The sequence below is a fragment of the Caenorhabditis briggsae genome, assembly GCF_000004555.2.
Source record: "Caenorhabditis briggsae complete genome, chrX, whole genome shotgun sequence".
Classification (NCBI taxonomy): domain Eukaryota; kingdom Metazoa; phylum Nematoda; class Chromadorea; order Rhabditida; family Rhabditidae; genus Caenorhabditis; species Caenorhabditis briggsae.
The window spans coordinates 352,459-371,577 of NC_013491.2; the positions used below are offsets into that span (position 1 = coordinate 352,459).

General features: G+C 35.4%; 2 protein-coding genes across 2 annotated transcripts; both read left to right on the top strand.

The window, feature by feature from the left end:
- Positions 1-849: 849 nt before the first annotated feature.
- Cbr-sli-1 lies at positions 850-5,901 on the top strand (the record flags this gene model as incomplete). Its single annotated transcript, XM_045238702.1, has 10 exons — positions 850-912; positions 962-1,036; positions 1,369-1,497; positions 1,544-1,836; positions 3,207-3,356; positions 3,403-3,672; positions 4,262-4,463; positions 4,838-4,996; positions 5,051-5,170; positions 5,722-5,901. The coding sequence occupies 10 exons, from the start codon at positions 850-852 to the stop codon at positions 5,899-5,901; spliced, it is 1,641 nt and encodes a 546-aa protein (XP_045093680.1).
- An 8,788-nt stretch (positions 5,902-14,689) lies between these two features.
- Positions 14,690-18,850, top strand: Cbr-irk-2 (the record flags this gene model as incomplete). The annotated part of the gene is made up of 13 exons (XM_045238703.1): positions 14,690-14,968; positions 15,014-15,069; positions 15,115-15,250; positions 15,457-15,560; positions 15,885-15,957; positions 16,000-16,218; positions 16,486-16,545; positions 16,991-17,058; positions 17,148-17,275; positions 17,322-17,409; positions 17,641-17,861; positions 18,649-18,707; positions 18,746-18,850. The coding sequence occupies 13 exons, from the start codon at positions 14,690-14,692 to the stop codon at positions 18,848-18,850; spliced, it is 1,596 nt and encodes a 531-aa protein (XP_045093681.1).
- Between the last annotated feature and the right edge of the window lie 269 nt (positions 18,851-19,119).

Below are 19,119 nucleotides of genomic sequence, written 5' to 3' on the forward strand. Positions count from 1 at the left end.
CCCCCCCCCCCTCCCGTGTGTTGTCCACCAACGCCGCACCCGTCTGACACACACACACATACATACAGAGACACACACTCGCGACTCCACTATTGATTGATCAATCTGCGTACTATGTTGGCCTGTGCGCTCTTTTTGGTTACCGCGTTGTACCTCACACTGTGTCTGCGTTTCTTCGTATTTCATGCGCATTCTCTCTCATCCCTCTTCTTTTTTTTCTATCATATTCTTCATGTTTTCACGTGCTGTTTCCTTTTATAATCGCTTCCAGGATTCTTTTCCGAACGAATTTTTCAATTTCGTAATTTGTGTAATCCATTACTTCATTGGGTCTTCAAATAGAAACCTTGTCTCGGTAATACTAGTAAAAAGACCGAAGATTGTGAGCTTTAGTTTAAAATCTCACTTTATTTACTGTTTTACTTGCTGTCTACACTTTTTGAATGCAATTTTTCTTACCTAAAACGCCGGTCACATGCATCACAAAAAACTTGATTAAGTGTCAGTATGTCACCGTTTCCCTTCTCAAACACCGAAACAGAGTTGAGTCAGCAAGCGGAAACTGTGCGTTTTGAATCAAAGAAAGGACGAAATGAAAAATGTTGGTTCTCAGCAATGAGCCATCCCATATGTTTTCTTTAAATTCACAGCAAGTTCGGAAATTTCTGAAAAACACTCGAAGCTTTTGAGAAAGCCCAAAAATTTTTAATCAGAGCTTTCAATGAATATCTCACTTCCACTTTTTCAACTAACGCACTTGTAAACTCTTACCCTTTTTCAGCTATGACCATCACATCCTAAACTGATATCGCAGCTTTAAACTGTATTCCATTAATTTATCCATCTAAAATGGGCTCCATTAATACAATTTTTCATCGGATACACCGATTTGTCAACGGCGGAAACAATGTGGTGAGCATCTCGAGCTAAAATATTCATGCGAGTCAATACTTACTTCCAGCGCTTCGTTCCAAACACAACTCCCGCGCCTGAGACATTGACGTTAAATCCAAGAGCAATGCCGAGCATTGTTTCTGTAAGTTTTTTGTTTTTGCTTTCTATTTCCAGTTTCCGGTTTTTTCTTCTATGGGAAGCTGGCGATGAGGCCACATTTTCCATTTGTTCCAGCGCTGTGACAAATTTCCCTCATTTTAGCTATTCGAAATCCCGCCAGCTTTGGAAATGCCTGGTTTTGGCTGTGAAGAGGTATTACGAGTTTTCTAAATCCCACAATTTTGTTTTTTGACGTAACCCCTAATTGAGTTGAACATTTTATTTGCTTCAATGCTAGCGACGAATAACCGCTTCACTGCGCGTTTGCTACTAAATTTTGTTAGATCGTAAAAAATGTGAGCAAACGATTTGCAGGACCGAAGGTTTCTTCTCAAAGCATGTAAATTTATGGATCAAGTGGTAAAAAGTTGTCATAGCCCAAGATTAAACTTGAAAAACTCGCCGCCTTTTATTCTGGATATATTGCCGGACACCTATACGCATGTGAGTTGTATTTATGAAATTCACTAGTTTTAAATTTTATTTTCAGTTAATGCTAATCTTCACCCACAACAATGACATACTCCAAGACAACGAGTATCTGAGACTGTTCCTGGAAAGTTTGATCAACAAATGCAAAGAAATTATCAAGCTATTCAAAACATCGGGAATATACAATGACCAATCTGATGAACGAAGGAAATTGACGAAGATGTCGCTTACGTTTTCTCATATGCTCTTCGAAATAAAAGCTCTGTTTCCGGAAGGTCAATACATTGAAGACCGGTTTCGTATGACTAAGAAAGAGGCCGACTGTTTTTGGAGTCAGCATTTTTTGAAAAAGTGAGTAACAAATCAAGGTGGCACAAAAACCAGATGAACATTTGTCTCTGTTCGATTATAGCGGGACCATGCCCGAATGGACGGGATCATGCCGGAATGAACGGGACCATGCCCGAATAAGCGGGATCAGGGCCGAACGAACAGGAAACTTGTTTTTTTAATAGAGTGAGGGGGAAACTATTAAAATTGTTTTAATTTTTCAATTTTTTAAAGTATTGTCGTTTCTTTATTGCTGTCAGACTTGTACAAATTAAAAGCCACTAATTGCTTTTTGCAATCCATCTAATAGAGAGATGAATAACCAAATATACTGCTCCACATAAATATACGTTCACCCATGAAAAATGGCGAAAACCCCAAATTTGCAGTTTCTAAAAAATATCGACCGGGGGTTCGAAAGAGTACAATATGAAAGACTTTTGGGACCCAGAGCGAATTCCAAATGAGAATGAGCAATATTTTTATTTTCATTTTTCATTTTTTTGACTTTTGCGGTTCCACATAAAGATACGTTCACCCCCATTTTTCACATGTTTCACCACCATACTCTTAAATTTTAAATGTTTTATATTCCCTTCGACTGTTCAAACGATGTGACGTAAAAAACCACTAACTGATTTCGAAAAAGGTCAAATTACAGCCAAAAATGCCCAAAACTTTTCAAACTCTCAGATTGCTTAGAATTTAGGAAGATTCTCAGACGTGGTCAATCGATTTGTCAAAAATTCGTTAAATTACGGTACAAAGAACTTTTCCGGACGTCGTTCTCTCCTTACAGTCCGAGAAAAACATCAAATCCTATGAAAAGCGCTCAATGTTGTGACCAGTTGTTCCAAAATCAAGAGTCGTTTGAAGCTTACTGTATCGAATGAGACAGTTTGACGTGTCATCCAGAAAAGCAAGTTCATCAATTATCAAAAGATGAAAGAAGCACTTATGCTGACATCAATCCATCCCCAAAAACGTCTGGAGTTTGCTCGTATTTACCTCCTCTGACATTGCATCTCTAAGATTGAAGTTTATCTTTTATACGGATAACGACCACTTTCCTAAATGTTCAGCACAGTTTCACATTATCTTTTGTGACAAGAACAATATCAACTGTGATGATCCAGACGGCTACAACTCTTATTGGCATGATTTGAGAAAAGATAAACTTCAATAGTTTTCCCCTCACTCTATTAGAAAAAAGCATGTTTTCTGTTCATTTGGCCATGGTCCCGTTCATTCCGGCATGATCCCGTCCATTCGGGCATGGTCCCGTCCATTCCGGCATGGTCCCGCTCATTCTTCATGATCCCGCTATAATCGAACAAAGCCGAAAATTTTTTCTGTGAGAGGACTTCAATTTGATTCAAAATGTTTTTCAGAAACATTGTGCCATGGCCAGCGTTTCTCATTGCGTTGGAAAAACACCACGGAGCAGTATTAGGTAAAATGGAAGCGGCAGAGCTCAAATCGACGATAGATTTGAGTGGAGACGATTTCATTTCTAACTTTGAATTTGACGTTTTCACCAGGTAATATAATGAGTTACATCTGCATTAAGCAAAATAATTATTCCAGATTGTTCTATCCATTCAAAACATTAATCAAGAACTGGCAAACTCTTACCTCCGCTCACCCCGGATACTGCGCGTTTTTGACCTACGATGAAGTCAAGAAGCGACTAGAAAAGCTGACAAGAAAACCAGGAAGCTATATTTTCCGGTTATCGTGTACACGACCCGGACAGTGGGCAATTGGTTATGTAGCACCGGATGGGAAAATATACCAAACGATTCCACAGAATAAAAGTTTAATCCAAGCACTTCATGAGGGTCATAAGGAAGGATTGTAAGTTCTCCACTTTACGGTCTCCCACAGAAAATTTTCAAACTGAAAAATTTTGGTCTTGTAGAGATTCAAGATGATTCATTTTTTAAAAATTAATCAGTAGATATAGAATTATTTATGGTTTTTTTCGAGAGAAAATATTCAAGGAAATAACAGTTTCAACACAGCAAGAACGCGTCGTGAGATTTTTTGATTATAAAACAGTTTTATCCGATGAACCAAAAATTCATCCATAAATATAAAAAAGAAATGACTGCGTTTTTTTGAGCTATAGGACTCCCAAAAATTAAGAGAGACGTTCTATTTTTTCTGTATCAAACTTTGAAAATTGATTTATTTCGGAATATATTTTTTCGGAAAAAGACCATACAAGATTCTATACCCACTAATAAACTTTCAAAAAATAATTTGAACCATCTTGAATCTCCACAAAACCAGATTATAAATGCTGAAAATATGCTTTAGACCTTAAAGCATGCTTCACATCAAAGTTTATTATAGTAGACCAAAAAAATTCGCAATTCGAGAATCTTTTGTGGGAGACCGTGCACTTGCATATGATGTCAGCCACTATAAACGTTAGTTACAGTTACATCTATCCAAACGGTCGTGAGCAAGACATCAACTTGTCAAAATTGATGGATGTACCACAAGCGGACCGAGTCCAAGTCACGAGTGAGCAATACGAACTTTACTGCGAGATGGGAACCACATTCGAGCTTTGCAAAATCTGCGACGATAACGAGAAAAACATCAAAATTGAGCGTGCGGACATTTGTTATGCTCAAAATGTTTGGGCAATTGGCAGGTGAGCGAAGCGCAGAAAATATATGTATTTGAGTGTACTAGCCTTTTTGCCGTGCCTCCGGCGCTTCAAACACTTTTCTCCTCTAATTTGAAACTCTAAAATTTTTTTCTAATTTTGTTTCAAGCCTGCAAACCCCAAAAGTTTCATGATAGAAATTTCCATGATATTAGTTTCATGATCAAATTTGGTCTGGCAGATTCTTCCTGTGGGAATCTTCCTTTCTGGAAAAAACGGAATGACATACAAAGAAGAAAATAACGAAAATAACGAAAGGGATACCACTCAATTCATTCATTATAAGAATGATTGTGAAAAATAAATTGTTTATCTTCACCTTTAATAACTTCAACTTTTCAGGACTCGGATGGTGGCGGAAATACGTGTCCATTCTGCCGTTATGAAATCAAAGGAACAAACCGTGTTATCATCGACAGGTTTAAGCCAACGTCAGCTGAAATTGCGAAAGTAGCCGAAAGGAAGCTGATTGCTATTGCTCCGGATATTCCTCCAAGGACGGTGAGTATATTTGGTTGAAAAAATAAAAACTGTCCAGAGTCCCACTGTTTCTAGTATGTGTCTCAAACTCAAAGTTTGCCGCATGAATCGCACTCCATACCATCGGTCGACGAGTTGCCATTGGTGCCGCCACCGTTGCCTGCTAAAACATTGGCTGTGAAAGAAATGATGAATGTAAGATACCTTAATATAATGTAATCTAAACTATTGAATACACCGAAGATACTTAATTTTAAAAAACCTAATGTTCATGAGAAAAGTTGAATATCTCGGAGTATTACTCGGCGTTCTTGTTAAACTTACTTCAGAAAATTGAGCACATTACGACAGGAAGACCGAAGCACGTCTTGCGCTTCTAGAGAAAGTATATGGGGTTTTCTTTCCGTCTTTAGAAACTTTGAAATGTGAATTTCATCATTTTCTACTATTGACAGAAGATTGTGAAGACGCCCCCTACACCCCGCCAACTTTCTTTTAAAATTCAAGTAAAACGTTGTGGTTTGAAAAAACTGATATTTAATAAATAACGAAACGTCGATTCTAATTTTAAATTAATTCACACCCTGTTTGTTTGTAACTAATCATATACGTCTGTTTCTAAAAGCCTGAAGAAAAGCTCTAATGAATTGATCAGCATGCATGTTCCAAATCGAAATTTTTAGAATTCTGCCCTTTTTATTCTTTTTTCTCATCATTTCTAGCGTTCTTATCTAAGTAATTTTCAGACCTCACAATCGTCAGCGTCGTACGTGAACGTGAGGGAATTGGAAAACGTGGCAACAAGTTCTGATGGCGAATTGAGCCGACAACGTGCACCATCCGTGCTAGCTCCACCACTTCCACCACGTCTCTCAATTCTGGAACCACCTCGTCATGAATATACAAATACTTCAAATCTCGCATAACGGTTTGACATAATATGAGTTTACAGTTTTCCGCTGGTATCCCCCCCCCCCCCCATTTTTATCTAATTTTTGTCATACATCTCGTCCCCATTCTTCCACAACAACATATTGCCGTGATTAGAACTGGTAACACAACATCATTCTTTGTTAAAACAATTGTCTCTATCTCGCCCATTTCTCTATACTATTGCTAAGCAATCTTGTTATTTTTCATGTTATTTTATCACTTTTATTATCTTAGCAAAGTTCTAGTGGAGTCCACAAAACCGAGCCCCCCTTAGACCATTTTGTTTCACAATCGTGTACTTCTCTGTGTCAATATTCAAGTATGAGTAACTAAACGTTTCAATTATGACTGCTTTATAATTTAGTTGACTAACAACTAGAGAAAGTCATTTGCAGAAAAAACAGTTTCAAAAGAGGAAAAAAAACCAATAAAGAAACATGGTCTTTCTAAATAATAAAAAAATTTGCAAAATTAACAGTTAAAATAAACCCAGAGTTTGTCTTTGATTATTTTCGTTTCCAATGAGATTTTACACTTTCTCACCGATTTTATCAAAAAGAAACAGGGTCGGGGATGTGATCCGTTGGAACATTGTGATATCTAGTTTTCATTTCATAAGGAAAAATTACAAAGTTACAACCGGAATGTTTTGAGGCATATTTCTTCGAGCAATTTCCGTTAGATTTTCGTTCGCTGTTATTGTCGGAACAAAAAACTGTCCTCTCCGTGTATATAGACTCAGTAAAAATGAGAGTGTTTTGCACTGAGTCATGACGACGACAGTTTTATAATTCCGACAATAACTCACATGGAATGACTCCCAAGTGTTACCCTCGAAAAAAATCGAGACCTATATGGTTGGATAGAGCGTAAAAAGTTCATTTAGATTCCAACCGGAATAGTTGGTAAAAATTATTTTTTGGGAGTTATGGTCCAAAAAGTACCAAAAAATGCCTAAATTTTCAAAAAAATCATAACTTTGTCAGTTTATGTCCGTTTGTTGAAATTTTAAAAACAGTGAATAGACAATTAATTGAACATTTGAGAACTAAAATTTTAATTTTTTTTCCTGTTGATTGGATTATTGATTTTTTGAAAAAATCAAAAAATTTTTCAATATCTCAAAAATCCTAGGTTAACTTTTTTTTTCATTATAACCATCGAATTTAGCACATTTTTTTTACTATAAAAACATATCAATACCCCGGGGGAAATCATGCTCACACAAGTTATGCCGAAAAATATCGATTTTTGGTACTTGGCTTCTTTGAATTCGTTGTCCTCGGCGGCCGGTATGGTAAGGGGCATACTTGTTTTTTGTGAGTTTTACTTGCGCATAGTTTGCTTAAAATGTTTGAAATAGAATCCTGCGACATACAAAGTCAATTTTTCAAATGCCGTACCATTTCTTAAAATCATCACCTTGAAAAAAGCAAAATTTTGACATGTGACAGGGCACATCTATAGTTAAACTTGATAGAAACTGCCAAAATATTTTTTTAAACATATTCAGAAGAACGTAATCTTATCAACGGCTTGAACAGAATTTTGATTTAGGCCCTAGAATCAAAAATATTTACGGTTTTCCGAGCCTGACCCCTATTTTTGGTGAAGTGTGACACGTGACAGGGCACATCTATAGATAAACTTGATGGAAACAGCTAACATTTCGTTTAAACATGATTAAAATGACAAAATCTTATCAACGGCTTAAACAGAATTTTTAATTAAGTCCTAAAAATAAAAATATTCACTGATGATGGGACACCTTTTGTTTTTGATCATAACTTGAGAACGAAAAAAAATATATCGAAAAACTGTTAACGCCATTTAATTTAAAATAAAACAATAACATAGAAAAAGTGGAATCAACTTGGTCCCTGTGGTGAAAGTAAGTTAAATGAACGATATCCGAAAGATATCCTTCCAGCTTCGGACAGCGGAAATCGACCATTTTCCATTTCACCTATTTTCATGATACGAAACAAACCAATAACATTTGTTTAATAGTATTTTATAATTTTAAATCGAATGGCGTTAACAGTTTTTGAATATTTTTTTTCGTTCTCAAGTTATGATCAAAAACAAAAGGTGTCCCATCATCAGCGAATATTTTTATTTTTAGGGCCTAATTGAAAATTCTGTTCAAGCCGTTGATAAGATTTTGTCATTTTAATTATGTTTAAACTAAAGTTTAGCTGTTTCCATCAAGTTTATCTATAGATGTGCCCTGTCACATTCACACTTCACCAAAAATAGGGGTCAGGCTCGGAAAACCGTAAATATTTTTGATTCTAGGGCCTAAATCAACATTTTGTTCAAGCCGTTGATAAGATTACGTTTTTTTGAATATGTTAAAAAAATAGTTTGGCCGTTTCTATCAAGTTTAACTATAGATGTGCCCTGTCACATGTCAAAATTTTGCTTTTTTCAAGGTGATGATTTTAAGAAATGGTACGGCATTTGAAAAATTGACTTCGTATGTCGCAGGATTATATTTCAAACACTCTAGACTAACGATACGCAAATAAAAATTACAAAAACAAGTATGCCCCTTACCATACCGGCCGCCGAGGACAACGAATTCAAAGAAGCCAAGTACCAAAAATCGATGTTTTTCGGCATAACTTGTGTGAGCATGATTTCCCCCGGGGTATTGATATGTTTCTATAGTAAATCAAATGTGCTGAATTTGATGGTCATAATGAAAAAAAAAGTTAACCTAGGATTTTTGAGATATTGAAAATTTTTTTTTGATTTTTTCAAAAAATCAATAATCCAATCAATAGGAAAAAAATTAAAATTTTAGTTCTCAAATGTTCAATTAATTGTCTATTTACTGTTTTTTAGATTTCAACAAATGGACATAAACTGACAAAGTTTTAATTTTTTGAAAATTTAGGCATTTTTTGGTAGTTTTTGGACCATAACTCCCAAAAAAAATGTTTTACCAACTATTCCGTTCGGAATCTCAGATAACTTTTTATGCTCTATCCAACCATATAGGTCTCGATTTTTTTCGAGGGTAACACTTGGGAGTCATTACATGTCAGTGTTATGTTTCTATAGAACTTAATCACGGTAATAATTTTTTTTACATTATTGATGAACAAAAACGTTTCATATTTTAAAATTTCTGACATTCCGACATTTTGAATATAAACTTTGTGAAAGATTCCCTAGATCGGAACAATAAATGAGTAAAATTTTAAAGTACTATTCAACCAATTCCTTTTGCTTTGCAATTGCAAAATTTAACATTTAACGGGAACATACAACGTTTTTACTTTATTCATTGCTTTTTTTGAACGTTGAATGGGGAGTTTCATAGATCATTATTTTCTTTAGACATTCAACTTATTCTATGAAAATTATTTTTCGTTTTATACAACAAGGCAATCGGTGTGTTTCCATGTGAGCCCGACCACAAATTCACATAAAAATCCAATTTTCAATGTATAGGGCACAAGGTCTTTCCTTCTTTTCCTTTACAGCGACGTTGGTTCAGAATTTGTGCAATTAATATTCTCAAATTCTCATTCATAAACTTCTAATTTTGTTGAAATGCAAAGGTTTGCAGACTTTTAAAGAGTTTTTTCTAATTTGAGCAGAAAACTTGAAGAATCTCCCAAGTCAAACGATTCTTCTTTGTTCCAGTTTATCCTTACTTGGTTCGGTACGTGTGAGTAGTTTGTTTAAAAGGCGAGAAGCGGAAAGCTCATTCATCCTCATTCTCAAGTACCGGCAGGTTTTATTTCTAACACACACTGCCCTTGTCCCACTTTTTGCGTGTTCTTGAAAATCTCATCATTCTTCTCTAAAGTTTTTCAAAAAGAGAAATAGGTATATCCTGCTCCATTTTTAAAATAATTTGTAATTGTGTGAACATTTCTGGACGGAAGAATCAAATGCTAAAATGTTTAAAAAATAGCTTGGCAGAATAACCTTGTTAGTAGTGTTTTAGATAAATAAGTATTTAATTACACAAAAGTCAACGAAGTAGCAAACATTCACTCAATTCCGCTCAAATCTTGTTTTGATTGATATGTATCCAGGTTAGAATAGAGAGGAGAAAAGTTGAATAAGGAAACAGTGTATCAAATAGATTGACAAGATAAACATTATAGAACGTCATCAAAAATTGTCAAGTGTCTTTTTTCGGTTATATTCACAGGATGCAAAACCGATTTTAAAAAAGATAAATGCACTTCAATTCACTTTTTCTGTTATCAGATTCCCCTTTTTCAACTTTTTTCAAATGTAGGAATCGAGTTTCTTGCTTTTCACAAATTTCAAGCTGGAAAGTGTCGATAAAACGTTTTTAGAAATGCCAAGAATGAATTACGATTTTACCAACTTGGTACCATCTAAATTATGATTAGTAAGAAGAAAATGTTTCACAAATGTCAACAATAGTTTTTTTCTCGTAAAAAGTCTGAAATTCTTTGTTCTTCCATTGAAAATATTGTTAATCTTGTGACAAAGATTAATGACGCAGTACTTCTGAATTAATTTATGTTTTTTCAATTCTTGTAATCCACAATCTGTCCTGTTCAATTTACACATTGTTATCAGTTTGCTTCAAACCTTTGAGAACAATTGGTTATCTTTGGTATTCAGAAAACTTAGTTTTCACTATATGATGTTTTGTTCAGAAATATGTTCCTGTCCCCGCCTATTTTTTTTATTTTGTACTATTTTTTTTTCGCAATAAGAAAAATCTCCCACCTATCTTTTTTTCTGCATGATTCAATTGTGTTCAAAAGTAAGCTAGAAAAGTAAACCATAGACATGTTACGCCAATAAAAAAAAAGAAGGCAGGTTTACTTTTCGAAAATGAAGTGAAAAAAGAAACAAAGAAATGCAAAATGGCTTCAGTGTAAGGAAGAAGGAGGCAAAATAACTGAAAAAAAACCTAGAGAGAAACAGGAAAACAAAGATAGAGTAAGGAAGGAACCAAGGAAAAAAAAGGACAAACAAAAAATAAGTAGAAAAAAAGATTTTTTGTCTCGTTTCACTGAAACGAACGAACTTTCTAATGCTATTCAATGTGACACGAAAATGACACCTGCGTCCCAAATAATTCCCACTCTTTTCATAGACTCACTATTTTTTTCCCCGAATAGACCTTCTTCTCCGAGTTTGTTCACCATTTCGTTTTTCTAGGGTCTCCCTATATTATCTAAGATTATCTTAAATCGTTTCGTGAGTTTTTTCTTTTCAAAAAATATTCACTTTCACTTAATTTTAATGTAAATGGAATCCGATAATTTTAAGTTCCTCAAATTTTGCCTCAATTCTGTTTAATCGATGTCATTTCTTGACAGATAACGGTCCCGTTAATTTTTCTTATGATTTAGTTTCAGATCTCAATTCAATTAGCTGAATGCCACAAAATTTTGTGGAGCGAGTGGAGCGGTTGGCTCTGGCCAATGGACGTCTTCCCGGCAGATCACTATTGCTGGACCGAGAACAAGGTAACTATTCATTTTAGAGTTTTTGGATTGCTTTTCCGCATGCTCTTTTTCTATTCCATCTCATGCATACTGCTGTCAGAAAACAAATCAGTGTTGCATTGCTATGCACACGTCCCACACACACACACAAGTTGGTAAGGAAAGACAATAAATAGGTCTCCTGTCTCTTTTTTTTTTCTTTTTTTTCTGTGAAGCAATTTGAGGTTACCCGTCAGTTTTTGATTTTAGTCTTTTTTTGGGTTAGATATTTGTAACATTCCCATTATATTTTGGTGGAGGACAAAAATTGTTTACACTTACTCATGAGGTACCGTACCATTGATCACGTTACAATTTATGTGAGTCATAAAAATTAGGAGGCCATAAAAACCACTTTAGTGCTATTGTTAAAGTTATTTATTTACTTTTCCAAAAATCCTATCAACTTGTATAGATTTTTCGATATTGGTGGTATGCTTATAACAAAAAAACATAGCTGACAAGGGAACCATGTTTAGCCGTCATCTCAGAATTTTTTCTAAATTTGCTCATTTATAGTTTCGAATGCGGGCCTTTTCGTGGTATATTTGGTTTTCTGCACAATTTAGAGAAGTTGAGTTACGGGCGGTTTAAGTGATTTCAGTACTAATTTCTCACTTTTGGAGTGAGTTTTCGAAAGGGTTAATGAGAGTTTCGGACATTTTTTGAGTGTGAACCGTAATTTTAAAAGTGTCTCTAATCTGACAAAGTTTTCTTATTTTTCAAAAAATACATTTTTTGAAAATATTTGCCATGGGTACCCCCCTTTGCGAAATTTTACAATTTTTCGAAAAATTTTCAATGTGCTAAAATGAATTCTAAACGAAATGATAAAATAAGTCTTTTCACAAGATTCTGTAGCATATACCCATTTTGAAATCCTAATCAAGTGATTTCTTCGGAAACTTCAATGAATCGTAGTCCTTCGTGCCTTCTCATCTTGTGAAAACGTAGATTTACATACTTCTTGACTGATTTATCACTGTTCCATAACCAATATGATCCAATCGGGGGGTTTCGACTGACATTTTGAGTAGATAAGGCTTTGCAGCAGTGCTTCAAGAAGTCTTCAGAGATTTTTTATTGGATATTTTTCCAAACAAGTCCAAAATGAATTTTTATCTCAAAATACATCGCTTTTTTAAAAACACAATTTTGATTTTCGAAAAATGCAAAACGTTCCTCCAACATCGAAGAAAAAAAAGTAAAAAGAAAATGGACAACGACGGAATCGAACCCCAAACTTGTGATTTCTATTCAGCGTCACTATCCACTAAGCCACTGTTGCTTGCTTTTTCTACAGTGAAGAATGCATAGAGGAATGTTAGGAAAGTGGAAGGGAAGGAAGAGAGAGAAAAACAACATATTTTCAGATGGAATTTTCTCAACTTTTAGAAATTTGTGCAGAAAACCAAATACACCACGAGAAAGCCCGTATTCGAAACTATAAATGATCAGATTTAGAAAAAATTGTGAGATGACGGCTAAACATGGTTCCCTTGTGAGGACAAGTTACGAGGAATTAATGTTCTTGTTCGAAATTGATTTTCTTTGCAATTCGTACTGACAAGGAGGTTTGTATTTGTCGATTTTCGTGAATACCATACTCAGTTTTGAAGTCTAATAAATTATTTGCATTCAAGAAAACCGTAACAAAAGACGAGCAGGTGGCTCGTTTTCTCATCTATCTTTGTGAAAGTTAAAGTTTGTTCTTTAGCTTTTATAATTATTCGTCTTCCGTCTACTATTGTATATCAAGCTCACACTTTTTCTCTCTTCTCAAATTCCTCTTTGCCTCACTGTGTATCGTTAACGCATTTCGATTGATTTTTGATGTAATTCGCGTGGCAGTAAGAGAAAAATTCATTCGATAAAGCTGAAGCTGAAAGAGTTTTTGATAAGCACTTCCAATTTGACAAAACATACAAATAATCTTAAATTATTTCAACTTTACATTAATGTTTTTTTTGACAGAGAAGAATAAACCCATGATGCTCTCTCTATGTCTTTATATCTCTCCATAGCAATAACATTATCTATTCATTTTTTTCGGCTTCTCTATCTATGTGTATCTCTCAATTGTCTATAGGATTTGTGCCACAAACGCACCAGCACCGTTTTGATTGTTTTATCATTTCATGCTATTTTCCTCGTTCTTTTCATTTTCTTCCCTCTTTTTCCCTTCTTGAATCCAATGCGTGTTACAAGTTTTTGTCATATGTCCTTGTAGTAGTGCTCGATCAAACATTTTTTTCTGTCGTCACCTTTTTACTCTTGCCAGACTTCGAAGACTTTTTTATTTTTGAGATATGTAAGTTGTTCAAGTCCGAGAGAGTATTTTAGTATAAAGTTTTATGTATAAGCAGAGGCAGGTCGTTAACATTCATGATAGCTTTCTTCAATACTTTACAACTGAAATTTTTTCCAACGAAACAGAAAAATGCAACTTTTTCTCACATGTGATTACTCAGCGCTCGTCATATTCTGCGTTTTTTTTTTTGCGCTACTCAAGCCTGAGAAAATGCCCTGTGGGCACGCTGATTGTACGGTATACGTGTCGCTTTTTTATGAACGCGTGATCAGTTTTCTACAACGTGATCAGTTTTCTACATATCCTCAGTGATCTTTTTCGAAATTGAGTCTTTAATTTTTTTTAAATTCTGATTTTTAGCGCCGTAAGCTTTCCTTAGTCATAAAATTTGTTTTCCATGCTGATCATAATTGGCTTAGCAGTTTGAGCGGTAGTTGGCGGAATCGCTCAGAAAAACGAGATGATCGATGCTTTTTTATGACCCTTCCAAACCGAAAAAGTGTTTTTTTTTCGAAACGATTCTCGAAAAATTAAGAACATCGAAAGGGGGAAAAGACTTCACAAAGACGCAATGAGACAGCTGGAAAAAAACAAAAAATTTCTATGTAAAGAAAAAAAGAACGAAGAAAAATTGCTTCTTCTTTTCACTCAAACTCATGAATTGGCACTCATAGTCACCCTCAACAGACTACACCCTTCATTCCTTTCGCATCTCAAAAAAAGCCTAGACAGAAGAAGGCTCAAAAGAAATAAGAAGGAACAAGAAAAGAAGCCGACGACCTCAAATTCAAATTTCAACCCAACGCGTCCGCATCATTCGTATTCTACACACTCGTCCCCATCTCATTCATTTAACTGTAGCGTAGTATGTGCTGCACACTGCCACTCTGCATTCAATCTTCTCTCGAAGGAGAAGCAATCTGACCTTTTTCACACACTCTATCTGACTATTATTCTTTCTTTTTTTCTTAAAAAATGGATCCTTCCTCATCCAGACTCGTCAGTTTTAACCAAAAAATAACGGTTAGAAGAGAAATCGAATCTGACGATAATGAAACTTTTATTTTGAAAATGCGAAATGGAAGGCATCGTAAAACTACCGTTGCGATGTCACCATCAGTAACTGATCTTTTAACAGCGCAACGAATGTTGGACATTGAGGAACCACTGGTCAAGAATAAAAAGTACCCATTTTTCAAAACACCTCGGCTTGGAGGATCTCGCCGTATTCGTAATCGTTTGGTACAGAAACAGGTAACATGACAATCAGGGAACATAACTTATGACATTATCTTACAGGGTCTCTGCAACATCAGTCTGAAAAATGTGCCGAAGCAAAGACGAAAATACTTTTCGTGAGTATCAGAATTCAACACGTTTCTACAAAAACATTTTTCCAGTGATATTTTCACAACAGTAATCGAAATGAAATGGCGATGGTGTCTTCTTTATTTTTCGTTATCTTTCATGATCAGTTGGTCGTTTTTTGCAACCGTCTACTACCTGATTGCCAAACAGCATGGGGACATTGAGCAGGTACTTGATTTTACAGTATTGCTTCAAATTTGAAATTGTTTGGAAGAATTTCGAATTATAAAAAAACAATCGAGAATTGGATAAACTCTCATATTTTTAGATATGTATTTTTCGCAGCATACGAACGTTTGAAAGGTCTTTTTGTAACTATTATTTCACGCCATAACAATTATTATTATTTCCATTTAGAATAGTTTTTTTTAAAGATCGCCAACGCTACTTGGACACCTTGCATAGTAAACGTACACAATGAACTCAACGCCTTCCTTTTTTCTTTCACAACACAAACAACAATTGGTTATGGCTTCAGGTACCATTGAACATTTCCAGGTGTTACTTCAAGAAAAACTGAGCTGAAAGAAAAAATGTTCTGTTTAAATGTAGGGTGTTGTTCAAAAATCATTTTCGACCAACCCTCTGAAAATTTTTTAGAGACCTTCTTGCTCATCTCAGTAACACTCCGTTTTCCATGAGGTTTCTATGATTCTTGAATTTTCAACTTCACCAAATTTTAAAAACTATTCCGTCAAACAGGCACAAAAAAGATTTCATGTAAAACAAGGTTTCCAGTTTTCAAAAAAATCAGCGATCAGAAAGAACTAAGAAAACGATTAGCATTTTTCGTTTATTTCAGATACCCAACTGACGCGTGCCCTCTGACCATTGTCACAATGTGCTTTCAATTCATGTGGGGCGTCATGACACAGGTTCGTTAGTTGTTCTTTCTTAATTCCATGAATTCTTTGCAGACCCTCATGGCTGGAATCATCTTTTCCAAGTTGGCTCGACCCATTAAACGAGCTGCCACTCTAATTTTTTCTAAGAATGCTGTAAGGAATTCCCGACGAAGCATAATAAGAATACTTTATTTACAGGTTATCTGTTTGAGGGACGGAAAATTGTGTCTTCTGTTTCGAGTTGGCGACATGAGAAAGTCCAGTTTGGCAGAGGCACATGTCCGACTACAGGTACGCGTGATTTGGGTCATTGCTATGGACAGAAATGAGATGAATGGTCCAAAATGAGTAAACAGAAAAAAATGAAATCCTTGAGACCTTTATAGTTTCATGTGTGTTCCTTGAGCAGTTGCAAGAAGTACTATGAGAGAGCAGAGTGCGAAAAATATGAAAACTATGCATCCTTTTAGAATAACCATTTTTAGCCGACGGTTATACTCTTCTGAAAGCCCAAACTTGCTTTGCAGAAGAAACTTCCTCAAACTCACTTTTTTCTAGTTTTCTCCTAATCGCCTGTTTTTTCCACTCTCTTTTTTTATCGGCTGGTATTTTTGTTGCGTGATAATCCAACTCGGATATATCAATTTCGGCAAAAGTGACTGTTCGCTTTTTTCTGAAATAGAATGAACTGTTTCACAAGAACATCAAGATTTTTGATTCAAACTAAAATTTGACATAAAAAAGCGTAACTCACTTTTCATTCGAACCATTTGGGCTGGGTATTTCACTGTTGGAAATAAGAGACGTTGACTGAGTAGAAACCGAGCAAACTGATAATCTGGATGGATCCAAAGTGACTGGTCTCAGTTGCTCCACTTGAGGAAGAGAATTCGAATCTTGGGAAATATCCATATCTGTTAAAATTTTGAGATACATCTATATGAAAATATAGCAAATGAGAAGTAACAAAAATCATGCAACGGAAATGATAATTTTCGGACTGGAATTTGGTAAAAGCGATGAATAATGTTCCAATTTTGGTATGAATAAGTCTAATATTCAGATGATCAAAAGATGTGTGACGTATGAAGGAGAACTGCTGCCTTTTCATCAATTCGATATGGACGTTGGGTGAGTAATTTCTCTAATTCTATCGAAATAAAAAATGAAAACAGTCTGTTATTGGTGATTAGTCTGCATTGTTATTTTTTATTTTTTAGATACGATCAAGGACTAGATCGAGTATTTGTCATTTGGCCAATCACCATATGCCACGAGATTGATGAAAGAAGCCCATTGTGGGAAATAGGTGCAGAAGATTTGAAAAGCGCAAAATTTGAAATAATTGGTGAGAAAAATATGATAATGAATTTAAACCAATGAACATGTTTCAGCTATTCTGGAAGGTGTTGTTGAAAGTGTGGGCTCTACGACACAAGCCAGAACTAGTTATCTTCCTTCGGAAATCCTCTGGGGACACAGGTAATCCTTATCGCTGCCCCTAATTTGATAAATACCCAAATTCAAAAAAAAGCGAGCTAGCGAACACTTGAAGGTGTGCTCGAGGTTCACAAGTTGAAGCTGCCAAAAATATGCGAGAGAAAAAAAAGGAGCCTTTGAAAGCCGGATTTGGCTTGTTTTGAAGACGTCACACTAGGATAATTTTCGTGAAGAGGCGAGGAGGTTTTCAAAATAATAGTGATGGCTGTCAAGAGTTGCGAGATTTCATTTGGATAAAAACACACAACAAAATATTCACAAAAACAAACATATATATTCAAAAACACAAACAGTAACCAAAAGTTTTTCTCACACAAACGTAATAGTCTGTAATTGCAAATCGGTAATATATATTATTTCAGGTTCGAAAAACTGGTGCATTACAAAAAAGAAAACGGACAATACAACATTGATTTTGGGAAATTCCATAATGTGTACTCAATCAACACGCCAACTTGCTCAGCCGCGGAAATTGAACGTTTAAGAGTGAGTCTATCTAACTCGTTTTGAGCATTGTCGTATTTAGTAAAATAGCTGGAGGTGTGACGTAAACAAAACTTGAGCGGATTTTGTGAGACGTCACTGGCTTATTTCGCATAACAATCTTTAGTTTCACTCTTGCAATCTGACATTCCAGTTTCAGAAAGATTAACTCACAGAAAAGAGAGACATTTGAAGTTCGTTTCATTTTCAGACCGAAGGAACATTCAACGAGTCGGATTATCAAATGTACCCGCCGTCAGATAACAAGTTGAACCTTCTCGACAACGATGAAATGTCACCAGTTCGTGATTCTATGGATCTTTCAAATCAGGTACCACAGGTAACTCAAAGCTACCGAGAAAAAACTTGCGTTTTGTTTGGCTATGATGAATAGCCTTCGAAAGTTATGCTGATAGTGCAAACCGTTTAATATTATTCACAAAGCATGAATCTCACTGAACTCTTTAATGGTTTTCATTTCGCCGTGCCATTTTTGTTTGAATGTTGCTGAGAATTGCAGTGAACACTAACAGCTCGATCAGCACGCACGTTTTTTTTCACAGCTTTGAGTTAGAAATCTCGAAAAGTTAATTATTGTTTTTTCAGATCCAAATATTACGCAGAGATAGTGATGAAGACCCAGATGCTGGTGAGGAGAGCATGGAACTGGTAAAGTTGCAGCTTCTTGCCAACATGTATTGTTTTTGTCTTCAGGTGGATCTTGGAATTCACCATAAGTGCTCTATCCGTTCTCAGTCACCGATCATCAACTCTACAGCTCACCTTCTTCAGCCAATGCACAAAAATTCGTGCTCTGTCCGACGAGGCATGTTAGCTCCTCCGGCCTCTCACTCTTAGAATTTTTTCTTTTTTTGTCGTGTTTTTTGTCTTCAGACTATTGTCAAGCATGTTACAACAGTTGTTTATAATTTCCTTTTAAATCTACAACATTATTTGTGACTTCTTTTGTTACACACGTCCACTTCTTTATTTTTATGTTTTGGTAATTTATTCTCAATTTTGCATGCGATTTTTAAAAAATTAACCCTTCTATGTACTCTCTTTTTCATAAATGTGAACTTCTTAAGTCTATTTGGTGTGGAAAATTATTGGTGAAATTTATCGAGCTTATAACTAACATTTTCCAGGATCTTCTACTCTCAACGTCAGCTTACATGGATAGCACGTTATTTGATGCACTTCTTTCTC